The sequence below is a fragment of the Mastigoproctus giganteus genome, chromosome 4, assembly GCF_048544385.1.
Source record: "Mastigoproctus giganteus isolate SK-2022 chromosome 4, ASM4854438v1, whole genome shotgun sequence".
Classification (NCBI taxonomy): Eukaryota; Metazoa; Arthropoda; class Arachnida; order Uropygi; family Thelyphonidae; genus Mastigoproctus; species Mastigoproctus giganteus.
In genome coordinates, this window is record NC_143578.1 from 39758223 (window position 1) to 39776781 (window position 18559).

General features: G+C 40.6%; 1 protein-coding gene across 6 annotated transcripts in view; it reads left to right on the forward strand.

Annotated features, from left to right (window-relative positions):
- Positions 1–18559, forward strand: part of LOC150086640 (uncharacterized) — a 292377-nt gene that overhangs the window by 149959 nt on the left and 123859 nt on the right. For all 6 annotated transcript variants that reach the window (XM_090372657.1, XM_090372662.1, XM_090372661.1 and 3 more), the window contains one exon: positions 17980–18152. In XM_090372657.1, coding sequence (XP_090228783.1) covers positions 17980–18152 — 173 coding nt within the window. The remainder of the gene's footprint in view (positions 1–17979; positions 18153–18559) is intronic.

Below are 18559 nucleotides of genomic sequence, written 5' to 3' on the forward strand. Positions count from 1 at the left end.
GAATCAACCGAAAGAGCAAGCTGGCTTTAGGACAGGATTCTCAAATATGGATCACCTTCACATAATATCACAGCTAATGGAGAAAGCAAATGAATATAAAACACCATTATGCCTGGCATTTGTGGATTATGAAAAGGCATTTGACTCCATACAGCATAAGATAATGTTTCGGGCAGTGGAAAGACAAGGCATAGATACTCCATATATTATGATTTTGAAGAAAATATACGAGAATTCCACCTCCTTTATTAGACTAGACAAAGACAGTAGCAAATTTAAAATCGAGAAAGGTGTTCGACAAGGAGACACAATATCTCCAAAGTTGTTTACTGCTGCCCTTGAAGAAGCTTTCAGAAGATTAGACTGGTCGCAGGAAGGAGTCACTGTGAATGGAGAGTACCTAAATCATTTACGATTTGCAGATTACGGGGTCATAAGCCATGATCCCAAAGAATTAGAGGAAAATCTTAATCAGTTATGCAGATTTAGTAAGGATTTCGGTCTAATGATGAGTGTGGTTAAACAAAAGTAATGATGATGAATTATGCTACAGAAGGGGACATAATGATTGAAGGAGCAGTAATTGAAAAGGTGGAGTCATATACTTATCTGGGACAAGTTATTAGCTGTAATAATGATAAATGGTTGGAAGTCAAGAGAAGAATAAATTTTGGATGGATAGCATTCAGGAAATATAGTCACATACTGAAGAGCAATATCCCAGTTTGTCTGAAACGTAAAATAATGAACCAATGTATACTCCCCACCATGACTTATGGAAGTGAAACTTGGGCACTCACCAAAAGAATGGAAGAGAAGCTGAGAACTACACAGCAAAGATTGGAACGAATTATATTGGGAATCAGACTGTTAGATAAGAAGAGAAACACATGGATTAGGCAGCAAGGACATTCTTATCAAAAATAAAGAACTGAAATGGTCTTGGTCTTGGAAATGGATAGATGAAATTTATGAGTTTGTGGGTAGTAAATGGATGGCCAATGCACAAAACAGAAAGAATTGGAAGAATTGGAAAGTTGCTGGAGAGGCCTTCATCCTGCAGTGGATTGAAAATGGTTGAAGGTGATATTGGAGGAATTCTCTTCCTGTATGACAGTATTCCCAGCAACAAAACTCAGGTATCTGGAAACAGGTGGCGATTTAAAAAAGTTATGAATTGTTAAAACAATGTTATGAAAAAAAAAAAAAAAAAAAGTTATGAATTGTTGTCACCCCTGCCCTTTTTTTCAGTATGGTATCCTCCTTCAGATTATTATCTTTTCCTGCACAAAAAACACTCAAAGGTGGACACTTTGGGACAAATGAAGATATTATTCATGTTGTTGGTGAGTAGTTAGAGGACTAAGACAATGGGTTCTACCTAAGGGGTCTATAAAAAATAAGGGAGGGTTGTATCAACTGTGTAGCCTTTGAATGTAACCACACTTCACTCCTCCTGGACAGTCAGCCTTTCATTCACTATTGTCCTCCATGCTATCTGATTTGGTGTTAGATTGTTAATATTAGCATTAGTAGAGGCATACAATGCAAGAAAGCAAGCTTATGCAGTATCAGCCAAAAAAAAAAATTCCTCCCATTTCGTCCCTCCATTCGTTCCAAATACCTGTCCAGCTCAGCCTTAAATTTATTATGCTATTAGCTTCCACAACAAAAGATGGAAGCCTGTTCCACCAATCAACTACCTGCTGGCTAAAGACAAATTTCAGCACATCTATTCTACAACTATCTTTCCTCAAATTGAAATTGTGCCCCCCCCCAGGTTCTTAGTCTGAGCAAGATGAAGAATCTCATCAGCATTCAGCTTGCTCAACCCATTCAAGGCCTTATACACCTCAATCAGATCACCTCGCAGGTGCCTACTCTCCAGGCACTGCAATTTGCAGAACTTAAGCCTTTCTTGGTAAGAGCACCCCTTTGTTCCCTTCACCAATCTTGTTGCCCTTCTTTGTACTCATTCTAGCAACTCTACATCCTTCCTAAAATGAGGCCTCCAGACCTGTACACAGTACTCTAGGTGTGGCCTGACCATTGCCTTGTATAACAGGATTATTGCCTCCATGACCTGCCCTGGCAGCGTGTCTGCACTGTTCAGCGAACTTAATATTTGGCTGCAAAATTACCCCGAAGTCTTTTTCACTTTCCACTTCCCTGTGGAAAGTGAAAAACCGAAGAGAAACATACCACCCAGTTGGTATGTTTCTCTTCGGTTATTGCTACCCATATGCAGTACCATGTGGGAGAGTGACTTTGATGTTACTCTTGCCACCAATTCAATAGCTTATAAAATCACAGACTGGTGTGTCCAGCCAGCCTGGACCACATCAGATCACAGAGCCATTTCCTTCAAACTACACCGGCAATTACAAACAACACAACACTCCCTGTTGGATATCAAAAGGTATAACCTTAAAAAGGCAAACTGGCAGATTTTTGCAGAACATACAGCAGCTGAACTGCAAAAACAGGAAAATGAGTGGTCTAGATCAGGCAACTGTAGCCCGGACGAGCGAACACTGACTATGACAAACATTTTAACAAAAACAGCAACCCTGTCTATCCCCCCTTGTGGTGCCCCGAACTGACTATACTCAGAAGTAGAGTACACCAGGCGAGGAGACATTTTCAAAGAGCCAGAACATCTTGGCCACAAAATGAGGTGGATGCACTGAGAGATTCTTAAAGAACTCTCAGGAATCAGTATACAGCCCTCATAAGAGACAAGAAAAAGGAATGCTGGAGGCACTTGGTGGGAACTACTGGAAACAATAACCCTTGGGGAGTTGTCTACAGAATAGTGACCAACAAACTGCCAAGAGGAGATGTCTTAGAAACTACTGTCAAACCAGATGGAACCCCAGCCCTGTGTTGGGTGGATTCTGTAAATAACATCCTAGATAGTATCATTCAGACTGAAACTGGGAATCATTTCCCTGCCCAGCTAGACATTATAAAAGAAAACACTGAATATGACTGAATATGAATATGACAATATTGAAACTCTGTTCACTATACAAGACTTAGAAATAGCACCATCTAAAACCAAAAACAATAAATGCCCAGGTTTTGACCTCTTGGAGGTTGAGATTATCAAAAAATTAGCGGAAATAGCGCCAGATAAATTAATAGCACTATATAATAACTGTATGACAGAAGGTACATTCCCAAAAATATGGAAACAAGCTGTGTTAAGATTAATTCTCAAAAACCCTGAAAAACTCCCTACTGATCCCAAATATAGACCAATAGCCCTACTTCCTGTACTGGGGAAAATTTATGAAAGACTAATATATAGCAGATTAGCTCAATATTATACAGAAGCAGGTTTGCATTCCAACAATCAGTACGGTTTTAAGCAGGGCAATTCTACAGAGGATGCCATGCACCACCTACTGACAACAGTTAAAAACACAGAGGAGAAATATATGCTAGCAATCTCCATTGACTTCGCTGGGGCATTTGACTCACTCTGGTGGCCTAGTGTCCTTAGGAGACTTCGCCAGGCAAATGCCCCACAAAACCTCTATAAGGTAATAAACAGCTACCTTACAGACAGAAGTGTCTCAGTATGCACAAGGTTCCAGGAATTGACACACCCTGTGAATAAAGGCTGCCCGCAGGGTTCAATCCTTGGCCCTTTCTTTTGGAACATTGTTCTGGACGAATTTCTGGCCTTGGATCTGGGCCCCGTGGAAAGCCTGGCCTTTGCAGATGATATGATTTTCCTTGTAAAAGGTAACTCACGAGTGGTTGTAGAGCAAAGATCAAATGCCGCCCTCTTGCAGCTGCAGGAGTGGGCACAAATACACATGCTCAAAATATCGCCTGAAAAAACCAAACAAATACTTCTAAAAGGCAATTTGGCCATAAGAAGACGTCCACAAATCAAAATTAACACAACCACTATAGAAATGGTAACAGAACTAAAATATCTTGGAGTGGTCTTTGATTCAAAATTAACTTTTTACTCCCATTTACTTAACAAGTACAGGTCACTGTTGAAAAAAAGCCGTGAATTAGGGTTGAATTTGAAAGTGTCTGCAATTCTGCCCAGACACGATAGGAGGGAGTATATGATGAGAGCCCTGTCGATCAATTCTGCCCTAGAAAGATTGTGCAAGGCTCAAGGGGTAGAATTTTTTTCAGCCTGGTCTGTACTTGTTAACAGGAGAGACTGCTTCTACAGGGATGGGATACACTTAAATAGAAAGGGTGCAAGAATGTTTGCTGATGCTATCGAGGCAGTGTTAGGTGGGTCGGAAAACTGCTAGATTGGGGGGATACAAGGACTAATAGATTAACAGTAGCCAATGGCAGAGGTGAAAGTGATTCTTGCACTACTTCTATTGGAATGAGCAGCAGCCTGGAAAATAGGATGCAGGATATTTCAGAGACTGCTGGGAGTCATTGGGGTACAAGTCAACACGGCACCTCCATAGCCAGGTGGGAAGGAGCAGCAGTGCGTAGCACAGGCTTCTTGATTAGACCGGGGTTCCAGCCCGTCACCACCAAATACGGAGGATGCGGAAAGGTCAGGGAATAACCACCGCATATCCCGGAGCAATATGGCCTTAGTTGCTAATGCTCCTAAAAACCAAATAACAACAACAAGTCAACGCATGGGTTGTGTTAGGGTAGCTATGAAAAAGAACAGGTGCATGTATACTTGCATGTACACCAATGCTAGGAGTTTGGTAAATAAATTTGATGAATTTGAGGTATTGCTCAAAGCATCAAAGGCGGATATTATTGGGATATCAGAGATGTTGTTGTTGTTATTTGGAGCATTAGCAACTAAGGCCATATTGCTCCGGGATATGCGGTGGTCATTCCCTGACCTTCCCGCATCCCCCGTATTTGGTGGTGACGGGCTCGAACCCCGGTCTAATCAAGAAGCGTGTGCTGCGCACTGTTGCTCCTTCCCACCTGGCTACGGAGGCGCCTGTCAGAGATGTGGTGTCACACAGATATAAATAATACAGAACTGGAATTTGGGGAGTACGTCTACAGAAAGGATAAACAGGATAGGAAGGGAGGAGGGGTTATGCTATTAGTTAAGAAACACATAAAATCCAAGGAAGTGAAGCCATTCGACATCGCTGGACAGTGCAGTGTCGAGTCAGTTTGATGTGACATAAACATTGGGAGATCAAAATTGAGAGTAGGAGTGTGCTATAGGCCTAATGACTGTGATGAGTATAATAATAAACTGTACAGGGAATTAGAGTGGGCCAGTAAATCAGAGAGTCTTATAATGGGGGATTTTAATTTCCCAGATATTGACTGGAATTTGTGGGTTGGTCACTCACACACTAGCAAGGCTTTTGTGGATTTATTGGATGATTGGTTTCTAAATCAGCATGTTCGGGAGGCAACTAGAGGGAGCAATACTCTTGATTTGATTATCAGTAGTGATTCTTCATGCATTAAGAATCTGCAGATACAGGAACCACTAGGTGGCAGTGATCACAGTGTGCTGAAGTAGGATTTACTCAAGGAGGTAACTACCATCAGGGGTAAAGGGAAGGGTTTTTGCTTTCGTAAAGGCGACTACGATGGTCTGAGACAGTTTTTAAATTCTATACAGTGGGACCAACTGATTATGTTACCAACAGCAAACTCAAAATGGAAAGCATTCAAAGAACTTATCTTGGAAGCTACTAGGCTTTACATACCAACTAAGAAATATTGTTCAAGGTTTAGGCCTGAATGGATGTCAGATGAACTAATGGGACATATGGAAGAGAATAAAAATGCATGGGATACATATAAATTAACATGTGACACAGAAGCCTATGATAGATATAAGTTGATCTGTAACCAAGTTACAAAGGAGGTTAGGCAGGTGAAGGCAGATTACGAGAAATCTTTGGCAAGGGATGCAAAGAAAAACAGCAAGGAGTTCTTTACTTATGTAAACTCTAGAAGGAAGGGGATGAATCAGATTGGTCCACTTGATATCGATGGTTCAACTGTTCATGATCCTGCTCAGGTAGCTAACAAACTAAATCAATATTTTGCATCTACATTCACACATGAGGAGTTATTCAGGAAGGGGAATGCCATAGATGAAGTAAACACTGGCAGTGAGCTAGATGATCTTGTAATAATTGAGAGTAAAGTGGAGGAGAAATTGTTGAAGATAAATACAAGAAAGGCACCTGGGGTGGATGGGATCTATCCAGTTATATTAAAGGAGGCAGCAAAGGAAGTAAGCAATCCGTTAGCCATAATTAGGAGAGCTTCCTTGGACTCAGGGGAGGTACCCACAGACTGGAGATGTGCAAATGTAACCCCAATTCATAAAGGAGGATCAAAGGCTGACACAAGTAATTATAGACCTGTGAGTTTAACTTCTGTTCCAGGAAAATTAATGGAAGCACTGGTTAAAGAAGCACTGCAGGATCATCTTGACAAGAATTCAGTTATAGCTCAGACACAGCATGGTTTTGTTAAAGGAAGGTCTTGCCTGACCAATTTGATTGGATACTATGATGTAGTCACAAAAGAATTGGATGCAGGGAATAACTTTGATATTATATATTTGAATCTTAGAAAGGCTTTTGATACTGTTGCACATGGAAGACTGCTGCACAAATTGGAGCAGTGTGGCATTGGTGGCAAATTGTTGCCATGGATAAAGGGATGGTTGAGTGGCAGAAGACAGAGTGGTAATTAATGGACACTGCTCATCGTGGACTAATGTTATTAGTGGAGTCCCTCAGGGTTCAGTGTTGGGTCCATTGTTGTTTTCTGTATTTATAAATAATATTTATGATGGTATATCAAGTTTAATGTCCAAGTTTGCAGACAATACAAAGGTTGGCAGGGTTGTTAAGGACGCTACTGACGCTATGCTGCTGCAACAGGATCTAAAGGTTGAGCAGATGGGCTGAGAGGTGGCAAAGGAAGTTTAACATTGACAAATGTAAAGTACTACATATGGGAAACAGCAACCCCAGAGCAACGTATCAACTCTGTGGTACTGCACTGACAGTGGTAGAGAATGAAAGGAACCTGGGGGTAATTGTGCAGGCAGATATGAAGTTCTCTGAGCAGTGCAGATGGGCTGCAAGAGTAGCTCATGGTGTCTTATCAATGATATACAGGAATTTTTCTATCAGCGATGGGGAGGTGATTATTCCCTTGTATAAGGCAATGGTCAGGCCGCACCTTGAGTACTGTATACAGGTCTGGAGGCCTCATTTCAAGGAGGATGTAGAGCTGCTGGAACGAGTACAGAGAAGGGCAACAAAGTTAGTGAATGGAACGAAGGGTTTCTCTTACGAAGAAAGGCTTAAGTTTTGCAAATTACAGTGTCTGGAGACTAGGCACTGGCAAGGTGATCTGATAGAGGTGTACAAATCCTTGAATGGTTTGAGCATGCTCAATGCTGATGGGATACTGCCTCTTGCTCAGAATAATCACCTGAGAGGGCATAAATTCAAATTGAGGAAAGACAGATGTAGGATAGATGTGCGTAAATTTGCCTTTAGCCAGCGAGCAGTTGGTTGGTGGAACAGACTTCCATCCCTTGTTGTGGAAGTTGATAGCCTAAATAAATTTAAGGCTCAGCTGGACAGGTATTTCGAACGAACGGAGGAGTGAAGTGGGAGGGTTTTTTTTTTTTTTTGGGCTGATGCTGCATAAGCTTGCTTTCCTGCATCATATACCTCTACTAATGCTAATGCTAATTTGATCTACTTGGCGAAGAAAGTGAGAAATTATGCAGGTATGATTGCCAGGATCAGTCAAGCAAACTGGGGACTTAAAAGAAAGACCCTGGCAATCATATACCATGCAATGTTCCTACCTGTTATCACCTATGGAGCCAGTGCATAGTTCATCCGCTTGGCCATAGTAAGAAATAGGAATAAATTAGAATTGATACAAAGGACAATACTACTCGCTATTACCAGAGCATGTCGCACAGTAAGCACACCTGCACTACAGTTGATGGCCGAAACTCTCCCACTTTACCTGGAAGTAGCCAAAAGAGGCTTATATTATAGATTTAAAAAGGGCATGCCCACAGAATTTCTAGGGATAGGCCTTGATACAACCAACACCTTCAATGATGAAAGAAAAAGAATAGCCACAAAGCTCCATGAGCTATAGCAAACAAAGTGGGAGCAGGAAACAAGAGGTCTGGTTACCAAACTGTTTCTGCCACGGGTGTCAATAGTTAGCCCAAAGCCACCTAAGTGGTATGCCCCCTGGACTTTTTACAATATTTATATTGACAGGTCACGGCTCCCTAAATGCAAAACTAACCTCCTTAGGCCTTACCGATGCCCTAAACTGCACCTGTGGTGAAAATGAAGACCGGGCACACATTCTATATGAATGTATAATATGTGACATCCCCAGAACAGAGCTAATATCACAGATTGGTCCCCTTCCCAGGGGAGAAGAACATCTGTTTATCATAGAAGAGCAAAATTATAAAGCTTTTACATCTTTCACACAGAAAGTATTCGAAATGCGCAGAGGAATCCAAAGAATGGCAATTCAGCCCCCCCAGCAATTAAACAATAATCAATAGTAAAATTGCCCAAGTTTCCCACCACACCCAGACGATGACTTAAAAACTGTTAGGATAGCAGTATTCTGTGCCCTGATAGAAACCTGACATAACAAAACTCCCCAGGACTACCCTGCCATGTGTGGGAACCTGGGGCCCCACACAAATAAGTAACCATGTAGAGGAGGGAGATGTACAGGCAGCCAGGGAAGCAGATTAACTGAAAAATATCAGTAAGCTAGTAGCAAGGGGATGCAATGTATTAGCATTAGTAGAGGCATTTGATGCAAGAAAGAAAGCTTATGCAGCATCAGCCAAAAAAAAAAAAAAAAAACCCACTTCCACTTCACCCCTCTGTTCGTTCAAAATACCTGTCCAGCTGAGCCTTAAACTTATTTAGGCTATCAACCTCCACCACAAGGGATGGCAGTCTGTTCCACCAACCAACCACCCATTGGCTAAAGGCAAATTTCCGCACGTCTATCCTACATCTGTCTTTCCTCAATTTGAATTTATGCCCTCTCAGGTGATTTTTCTGAGCTAGAGGAAGAATCCCATCAGCATTGAGCATGCTTAAACCATTCAAGGCTTTATACACCTCTATCAGATCACCTCGCTGGTGCCTAGTCTCCAGACACTGTAATTTGCAAAACTTAAGCCTTTCTTCGTAAGAGCACCCCTTTGTTCCATTCACTAATCTTGTTGCCCTTCTCTGTACTCGTTCCAGCAGCTCTACATCCTTCTTGAAATGAGGCCTCCAGACCTGTATACAGTACTCTAGGTGTGGCCTGACCATTGCCTTATACAATGGAATAATCACCTCCTTATCCCTGCTGGAAAAATTCCTGTATATCATTGACAATACTCCATGAGCTACTCTTGCAGCCCGTCTGCACTGCTCAGAGAACTTCATATCTGCCTGCACAATCACCCCCAAGTCCCTTTCATTCTCTACCACTGTCAGTGTAGTACCACAGAGTTGATACGTTGCTCTGGGGTTGCTTTTTCCCATGTGTAGTACTTTACATTTGTCAATGTTAAACTTCATTTGCCACCTCTCAGCCCATCTGCTCAACCTTTCCAGATCCTGTTGCAGCAGCATAGTGTCAGTAGTGTCCTTGACAACCCTGCCAACCTTTGTATCATCTGCAAACTTGGACATTAAGCTTGATATACCATCATCAATATCATTTATAAATACAGAAAACAATAATGGACCCAACAGTGAGCCCTGAGGGACTCCACTAATAACATTAGTCCACGATGAGCAGTGTCCATTGATTACCACTCTCTGTCTTCTCCCCCTCAACCACCCCTTTATCCATAGCAGCAATTTGCCTCCAATGTCACACTGCTCCAATTTGTGCAGCAGTCTTCCATGTGCAACAGTATCAAAAGCCTTTCTAAGATCCAAGTATATAATATCAAAGTTATTCCCTGCATCCAGTTCTTTTGTGACTGCATCATAGTATCCAATCAAGTTGGTCAGGCAAGACTTCCCCTTAACAAAACCATGCTGTGTCTGAGCTATAACTGAAGTCTTGTCTAGATGATCCTGCAGTGCTTCTTTAACCAGTGCCTCCATTAATTTTCCGGGAACAGAAGTTAAACTCACAGGTCTATAATTACTTGTGTCAGCCTTTGATCCTCCCTTGTGAATTGGGGTCACATTTGCACATTTCCAGTCTATGGGTACCTCCCCTGAGTCCAAGGAAGCTCTCATAATTATGGCTAAGGGTTTGCTTACTTCCTTTGCTGCCTCCTTTAATATAACTGGATAGATCCCATCCACCCCGGGTGCCTTTCTTGTGTTTATCTTCAACAATTTCTCCTCCACTTTACTCTCAGTTATTACAAGATTCTCTAGTTTACTGCTAAAGTTGAATACACCTCTGGCATTCCCCTCGCTGAATAACTCCTCATGTGTGAATGTCGATGCAAAATATTCATTTAGTTTGTTAGCTACCTGAGCAGGATCATCAACAGTTGACCCATCGATATCAAGTTGTAACAGTTGACCCATCAACAGTTGACCCATCAATGTAGAATGAAAGAAGAATGAATGAATGAAAATGAAAGATAGAATGAATAGGCTGGGCACTGAGTGAACTAGGAATTATGGTAAAAGGGAATAAATGGCATTTTTGGTGAAAGAAAGAGTGACCTAGCATGAGAGAAAGATAGAATGAATGTGAATGAGTGGAAGAGCAAATGTAATTGGCTGAAAGAATACAAAGTTAAAAATAACTTACATTACTTTATATATACTGTACTAACAAACATTTACTAACCACATAAACACTATCACTGCATTCTCCCCTTGCCTGCAAAAAAAAAAAAAAAAAAAACTTGCAGCTAGGCCTGCACCACAACTGAAGAATAACAGTAAGTTGAGGTGCCCAGAGAGTGCAGTGCAGAAAGTAAGAGTCGAATAAATGAGATAAGAGCTAGAAGAATGAATAAAAGTGTAAGCGTGTGAGAAAAAGAACACAAACCATAAATGCTACAGTTAAGTACACACTAACCCTAGTTTTAATTAGTATTTAAATTTAAACTACACATCATTGCATCCCCTCCTGGTGTTTGAGAAAAAGATGAATGAGTTGAGTGAAAAAAAAAAAAAAAAAAAAATATATATATATATAAAACTTGGAAAAAAAATTATAAAAAAAAAAATAAATAAATAAAAATAACACTATGTATATAAAGTGCTTAGCATCATTGTTCGCAGCTTGAGGCTCTAGCCCTAAATGCGCCTTAGTCTAATAAAAATAACAAATAAAAAAAAAAAATAATAATAATAATATAGGGGAAAAAAAAAAAGAATGCAAGTAGAGTGAGAATGTAGATTATGAATGAAATAAATGTGTGTCTCTCCCACCCCCTCGCCTGGTGGGTTCCCCACTGCCAGCTAACTATGAAGGTCAAGCTGCCCATTCCAGAGTGGGATGGGCAGCTTGACCTTCATACCCGATTCGACACTGCTTGGACATGACACCGACGAAGACATTCTGCGGCTTTGCTGCCAACACGCCATTGGCGATCTGAACTGGGTACTCTAACCTGGTTCCCTTTAAAACCCCATCCCCGGGCAGGGGAGGGAGGAGACGGATCTCTGTCTCTTCTCCTCCCTGCCTACCCCCCATACTTCACCTGGTGGGGCTCGCCTCCACTGACCTCTTTGGGGATGCCTACTCGTCCTGTTTCCCCACCAGTCTTTAGTCTCCCCCCTCTCTCACTAAATCGACCGAGTACATCCTTAACAATGCCGCCAAATTCTAATCAACGTCTAAATTCTACCGGTTTCGTGTAAATCTCTAAGACAACTAATGCTATTAGCTTTTATCTAGCGTATAGCCTCACATGTCAAAATTAATAACATCAAAATTTTACCTGACCTATTAGGCCTTTAACACATCTCTTTAGCGTTCAACCACAACCATTGATTTCCTAACAGCAATCCCATTAAGCATTAATGTCAAACGCATATTTTTTTTTTTTTTTTTTTTTATAGGTCCTAGTCACTGAAATCCCAGGAAACTAGGTGGCAGGACCTGCCAGAGCAATTTGTTGTGATACTGGATACACCCGGCTAGCCTCCACGTGGCAAGGATTGGGCAATGTCGGGCCCCACTAGGGGCCTGGCTGCCAATAAGCCGGACAAACAATGGGCACAACATATCACACTGCATAGACACGGCCCACACACTCTCAAGTCTCTGGCTTGACAGTGTACTGTCCTCGATACAGCGAAACATATGCGGAGATGGGAGAAATCCCAGGTGACATCTGACACGAACATACCTTATACCCATATGCAGTACTTTGCATTTGTCAATGTTAAACTCTAGTTGCCACTTCTCAGCCCATTTTCCCAACTTATCTAGATCCAGTTGGAGTAGCATACTGTCATTACTGTCGTTAACAACCCTGCCAACCTTTGTATCATCTGCAAACATGGACATTAAACCTGATATACCTTCATCAATATCATTGATAAATATGCAAAACAACAATGGGCCCAACACCCAACCCTGGGGAACTCCACTAATAACATTTGTCCACGAGGAGCAGTGTCCATTGATTACCACTCTCTGTTGTCTCCCACTCAAGCATCCCTTTATCCATTGTAGCAGCTTACCCTTGATGCCATACCTCTCCGAATTGTACAGCAGTCTTCCATGTTGCACATGGAAGATTATCAAAAGCTTTACTGAAATCCAAGAATATGATATTAAAATTATTTTGGCATTCAGTTCCTTTGTGACCACATCATAGTAACCAATCAAATTGGTCAGACAACACCTCCCTTTGACAAACCTATGCTGTGTTTTAACTATTCCTGCAGTCTTGTCTAGATGATCCTGCAATGCTTCTTTAACCAGTGATTCCATTATTTTCTCCGGAACACAAGTTAAATCAACAGGTCTGTAGTTACTTGTGTCACCTTTTGAACCTCCTTTGTGAATTGGTGATACATTTGCACACCTCTAGTCCACGGGGACCTCCCCTGAGTCCAAGGAAGCTCTCATAATTATGGCCAAGTGCCTGTTTACTTCCTTTGCTGCCTCCTTTAATATAACTGGATAGATCCTGTCCATCCTAGGTGCCTTCCTTATGTCTAACTTCAACAATTTCTCCTCCACTTTGCTCTCAGTTATTACAAAATCACTTAGCTTCCTGTTAGAGGTTGATAAACTTCTGGCATTCCCCTCCTTGAATACCTCTTCATGTGTGAATGTAGAAGCAAAATACTCATTCAGTTTATCAGCTAATTGAGCAGGATCATCAATAGTCAACCCATCTATGTTAAGTCGTGCAATCTGATTCATCCCTTTCCTTCTAGAGTTTACATAAATAAAGAACTCCTTGCTGTTTTTCTTTGCATCCTTTCCCAAAGATTTCTCATAATCTGCCTTTGCCTGCCTAACCTCCTTTGTGACTTGATTACAGACTAGTTTATACCTGGCGTAGGCTTCTGAGTCCCTTGATACTTTATATGCATCCCATACAGCCTTCTTCTCTGCCACTAGCCTCATTAATTCATCTGACTTCCATTTTGGCCTAAACCTTGAACAGTATTTCTTAGTTGGAATGCAAAACATACTAGGCTCCAAAATTAAGTCCCTGAAGGCTTCCCATTTAGAATTCACTGTTGGTAATATCATCAGTTGATTCCACTGTACGGAATTTAAAAACTGTCTGAGACGTCTGTAGTCACCTTTACGAAAGCAAAAGCCCTTCCCTTTAGTCTTGATGGTAGTTACGTCTTTAAATAATTCCCACATCAATATATTGTGATCACTGTTGCCCAGTGGTTTCTTTATCTGCAGATTCTTAATGTGTGAAGAATCACTACTGATAATCAGATCAAGAGTATTACTCCCTCTGGTTGCCTCTCGAACATGCTGCTGTAGAAAACAGTCATCCAATAAATTCACAAAAGTCTTGCTAGTGTGCAAGTGACCAAACCACAAGTTTCAGTCAATATCTGGAAAGTTAAAATCTTCCATTATAAGACATTCTGATTTACCGGTCCACTCTATTTATAACACACACTTGGTTATAAATTTTTCCTTTCACTCTCATTTTTCCTTTCCCAGTGCTTATTTCACAGGCTCCTCCATAGCCAGGTGGGCAGGAGCAGCAGTGCGCAGCACACGCTTCTTGATTAGACCGGGGTTTGAGCCCATGCCCACCAAACACGGAGGATGCAGAAAAGTCAGGGAATGACCACTATATATCCCCGGAGCAATATGGCCTTAGTTGCTAATGCTCCTAAAAACCAAATAACAAACAGCTTATTTCACACCAAACAGACTCAACACTGCATTGTCCACCAGCGTTAATTGGATGCACTTCCTTAGATTTTATGTGCTTCTTAACTAACAGCATAACCCCTCCTCCCTTCCTGTCCTCTCTGTCCTTTCTATACACATTCCTATACTCCCCAAATTCCAACTCTGCACTGCCTATACCTGTGTGACACCACGTCTCTGATATCCTGACAATATCTGCCTTTGATGTCTTCAATAGCATTTCAAGCTCATCAAATTTATTAACTATACTCCTAGCATTGGTGTACATGCAAGTATACATGCACATGTTCCTGCTCCTGGCCAACCTAACACAGCCCATGTATTTACTTGTTCCACTATGACTCCCAGCAGTCCTGGAAATCTCCATTACCTTGCTTTCCATTCTGCTGCCCATTCTAATAGAAGCAGTGCAAGAATCACTTTTCCTTCTGCCTGCAGCCACTGTTAACCTTTTAGTCTGTGTATCCCCCCATGCTAGCAGTTTTCCGACTAACCCAACACTGCCTCAATAGCATCAGCAAATATTCTTCACCCTTTCTATTTCAGTGTATCCCATCCCTGTAGAAGCAGTCTCTCCTGTCAACAAGCAGAGACCAGGCTGAAAAAAATTCTACCCCTTGAGCCTTGCACAAACTCTCCAGGACTGAATTGATTGACAAGGCTCTCATCATATAATCCCTCCTATTGTGTCTGGGCAGAATTGCAGACACTCAGATTCAACCCTGACTCGCGACTTTTTTTCAACATTGACCTGTACTTGTGTAAATCTGCAGATATCTTACTCTTAATGTCATTAGTTCCAATGTGTACAACAATATCACCTTTTGTGCCCTGAAAATATGATATCTGCTCTACAACGTCATCAACTTTTGCCCCTGGCAGACATACCCTGGTCCTGTTCCACCTATCCTTCTTACATAGTATATTTCCCATCTCCCTGCCAGTAGAGTCACCAACAATAACTAGTTCCTTTGGGACCAACGCATTCTGCCTTGGTGATTGCCTCTGTGTTGCCTGATGCACAGGAGTGAACTCTGTCGTTGAGCTGGGCAGCTGAGAGCCTGATGGGCCCCTTCATATTAATTTCTTCGAGGGCATTTACCCTACACCTCAAGCTCTCAGAGGTGCCCATCAAAATGCTGAGTTGGCACCTAATTCCTTGACACTCCAGACACCTAGCAAACACAAAGGCATCCTCCTTGGCTTGATCATGTCCTGTTTTAGAAAGGTTGGCAAACATTTTGCACTTTTTGAGACTGTGATGCGTTGGAGAATTGCCCCCCCTTCATTTCTCCCCCGAGCCACAGCACTCTCGCTAGTCTGTGATCTTTGCTTCGCAGCTCTAGTCTGGGTCATGATTTCTGTTTAAATACAATTTAATTAACAATGAAATTTAATAAGATTAATAATATTTTTGATTAATTGATAATACTATAATAAGCTAACAAATACAGTGCTTCATATTACGCTGTCTAGTTTTACTTTTTACCTTTGCTATCAGTTCGAGATATACGTTAAGCTATTTCTTATTGATACAATATGGCGGCTAGTTCAACAACAATTGGCGCCTCCGTAGCCAGGTGGGAAGGAGCAGCAGTGCGTAGCACACGCTTCTTGATTAGACCGGGGTTCGAGCCCGTCACCACCAAATACGGAGGATGCGGAAAGGTCATTCAGGGAATGACCACCGCATATCCCGGAGCAATATGGCCTTAGTTGCTAATGCTCCTAAAAACCAAATAACAACAACAACAACAACAGTTCAACAATATTGGCGCCAACACTGGGAGTCGTCAATTCAAAATAAGAAGCCAAAGAACGCTACTAAACCTATTTAATATCTCCGTAAAACACAATGTACTATGTTAAATAACGAACAATACGTTAAAAATTAAAAAATACTTATCCCTTTACAGCAGCCAAAAATCCACTGCCGTACTGTTCTGTGATCCCAGCGCCCTCTATTAGTTGTACTAAACTTTCTTTACAGTAATGCCTGCCTCATCTAATGGATGCACCTTCCCCTTGACCTGTGTTCTTGGTCTGCATGTCATGTTTTAGTAACCTCCTTCTGTATATTTTACACACCAATATATCATCTTGTTTGTTTTTCCTACCTTTGGATATTTGCCACCATGATTTTTTCTTATTTTTAACATGATTTTTTCATTACTTCCATTTATTTTTTTTTATACCTCATTTCTGAGGTTTCTGATTTTTGATTAATTCTTATCTCTTTCTTAGCTGTCAACTCCCTAGGTTAAAATAGACTTAAAAATTGTGTTGCACTTAATTTTGTCTTTTGACTAATTTCTCTTTTGCTTCAATTTTTTGTATTTCCATTTCTGTATTCCAAATTTGTACATCTCCACTTCTACTCTTCCATCTTCTTTAAACACTGTCCTTAGATACACAGAATTACTGATTTATTTCCAATTTTGGTTATTTAATCTATATTGTAAAATATTTCTTGTCTTGCCCAACTTTAACTTTTATTTTTATATAACTAATTTTCCATCTAGTTATATATTGGATGGAGCATTTAGTGTAGCCTGGTTTTCTACCTTCCTCATTGTCATATCCTACACTTTACTTCTAATGCAGTCCCTAGTGTATTTGCTGCTGCTCTTTCCTTTATTTTGTCAGTACTATTGTGAGGATATACGTATGCACATTCCAGGGTACAGGATGGAGGCTGCATGCAATGTCCATTCAGTGTTCACTTTTTTAATGTCATTTTTATATGTTAATGAGTACTTGGAAGTCATGATGGAGGACAAAATATTTTGAAATAAATCTCATAAAAATGACTAATGCTAAGTACAGTACCTATGCAATAGACAATACAGTATAAAGATGGTAACTCACTCATCAAGAGATAGAAGGGATTACACATAGAGTAACTGTGTACATCCCTTTTATCAATGCATTAAAGCAAAAATTTCTTAAAGTAAACGTCTGTAAAATTAGGAGCTAATTTTATGGAATTTTTGTAAATACCAGTTAACCAAAAACACCCCCCTCCCCCACACACTTTTTTTTCACCTCTGGGACAGTAGGTAAATAGATTGTATCATTACTAAAACAGAAATTCTAATGCTTGACAGTATGTGGAATCTCCAAGTGGACCTTTATTTATATGCAGAAAAAACAGCTATGGAATATGCAGCGCCCCCTCCCCCCATGTGCATACCAATAGGTTAACGATTACAAAGAGATTAAGAATATTTAGAAATCTATTAAAATAAAATAAATTTTCTGTTTATACTCTGGGATGACCACACTGGTCAGAGGAGTTCTCAAGATAGAGAGAATACAAGAAACAGCGCCATATTCAGCAGTCACGGGCTTGAACCCGGGTCACTCAAGGCACGTGTACTTATGCACCCGTGTGCCTGACCACTTGGCTGCGGCTATTAGATATCTCTTGTTATAAAAATAGTGCCGCTGATGCTTCTCTCTCTCTCTCTCTCTTTTCCCGCCCCAAGCAAAAACCAATTTAAAATATATTTTATTCTTAATCTGCATTACTTTTAATTCAGATTTTTGTCCAACAAAATTTTAGATATATAAACTTAAGTATTCTGAAAGTTGGTATTTAATTTTTACTAATACTAGATCACAAATAAACCAGCTGCTACATCATGGGTGGTTAGTGCTGCTGATAAAGTAAAATATGACCAGTTGTTTCATAAACTAGACACTGACTGTGATGGATACGTATCTGGTATGGATATTAGAGAAACACTTTTGCATTCTGGTTTAACGCAAGCCACTTTAGCACATATATGGTGAGTATTTATTTATTTTTCATTAATACACACACACACACACACACACACACACACACACACACACACACACACACACACACACACACACACACACACCTAAATTAGTACCATAGTTGTCTAAATTAAGTTAAAGATTAATTAATAATCTGGCCAGACTAATGCAGTTGCAAAGCATTAAGACATTAAATCAGCTGATTATGCATGCTTAAATATTATATTTTATATTATAAAAGTGAAATGATATATGACTAACAAGAATATTTACTGTACTTTTCACAAGTATGCTGCTTGGCAAAATTAACAGACCAATGTTTTTCATTAATATTTTGTTTGAATAGTGTTGCCAAAGGGGAATATTTGATATAATAGACATCTTGGCATTCAAATTCGGAGTGCCCAATAGA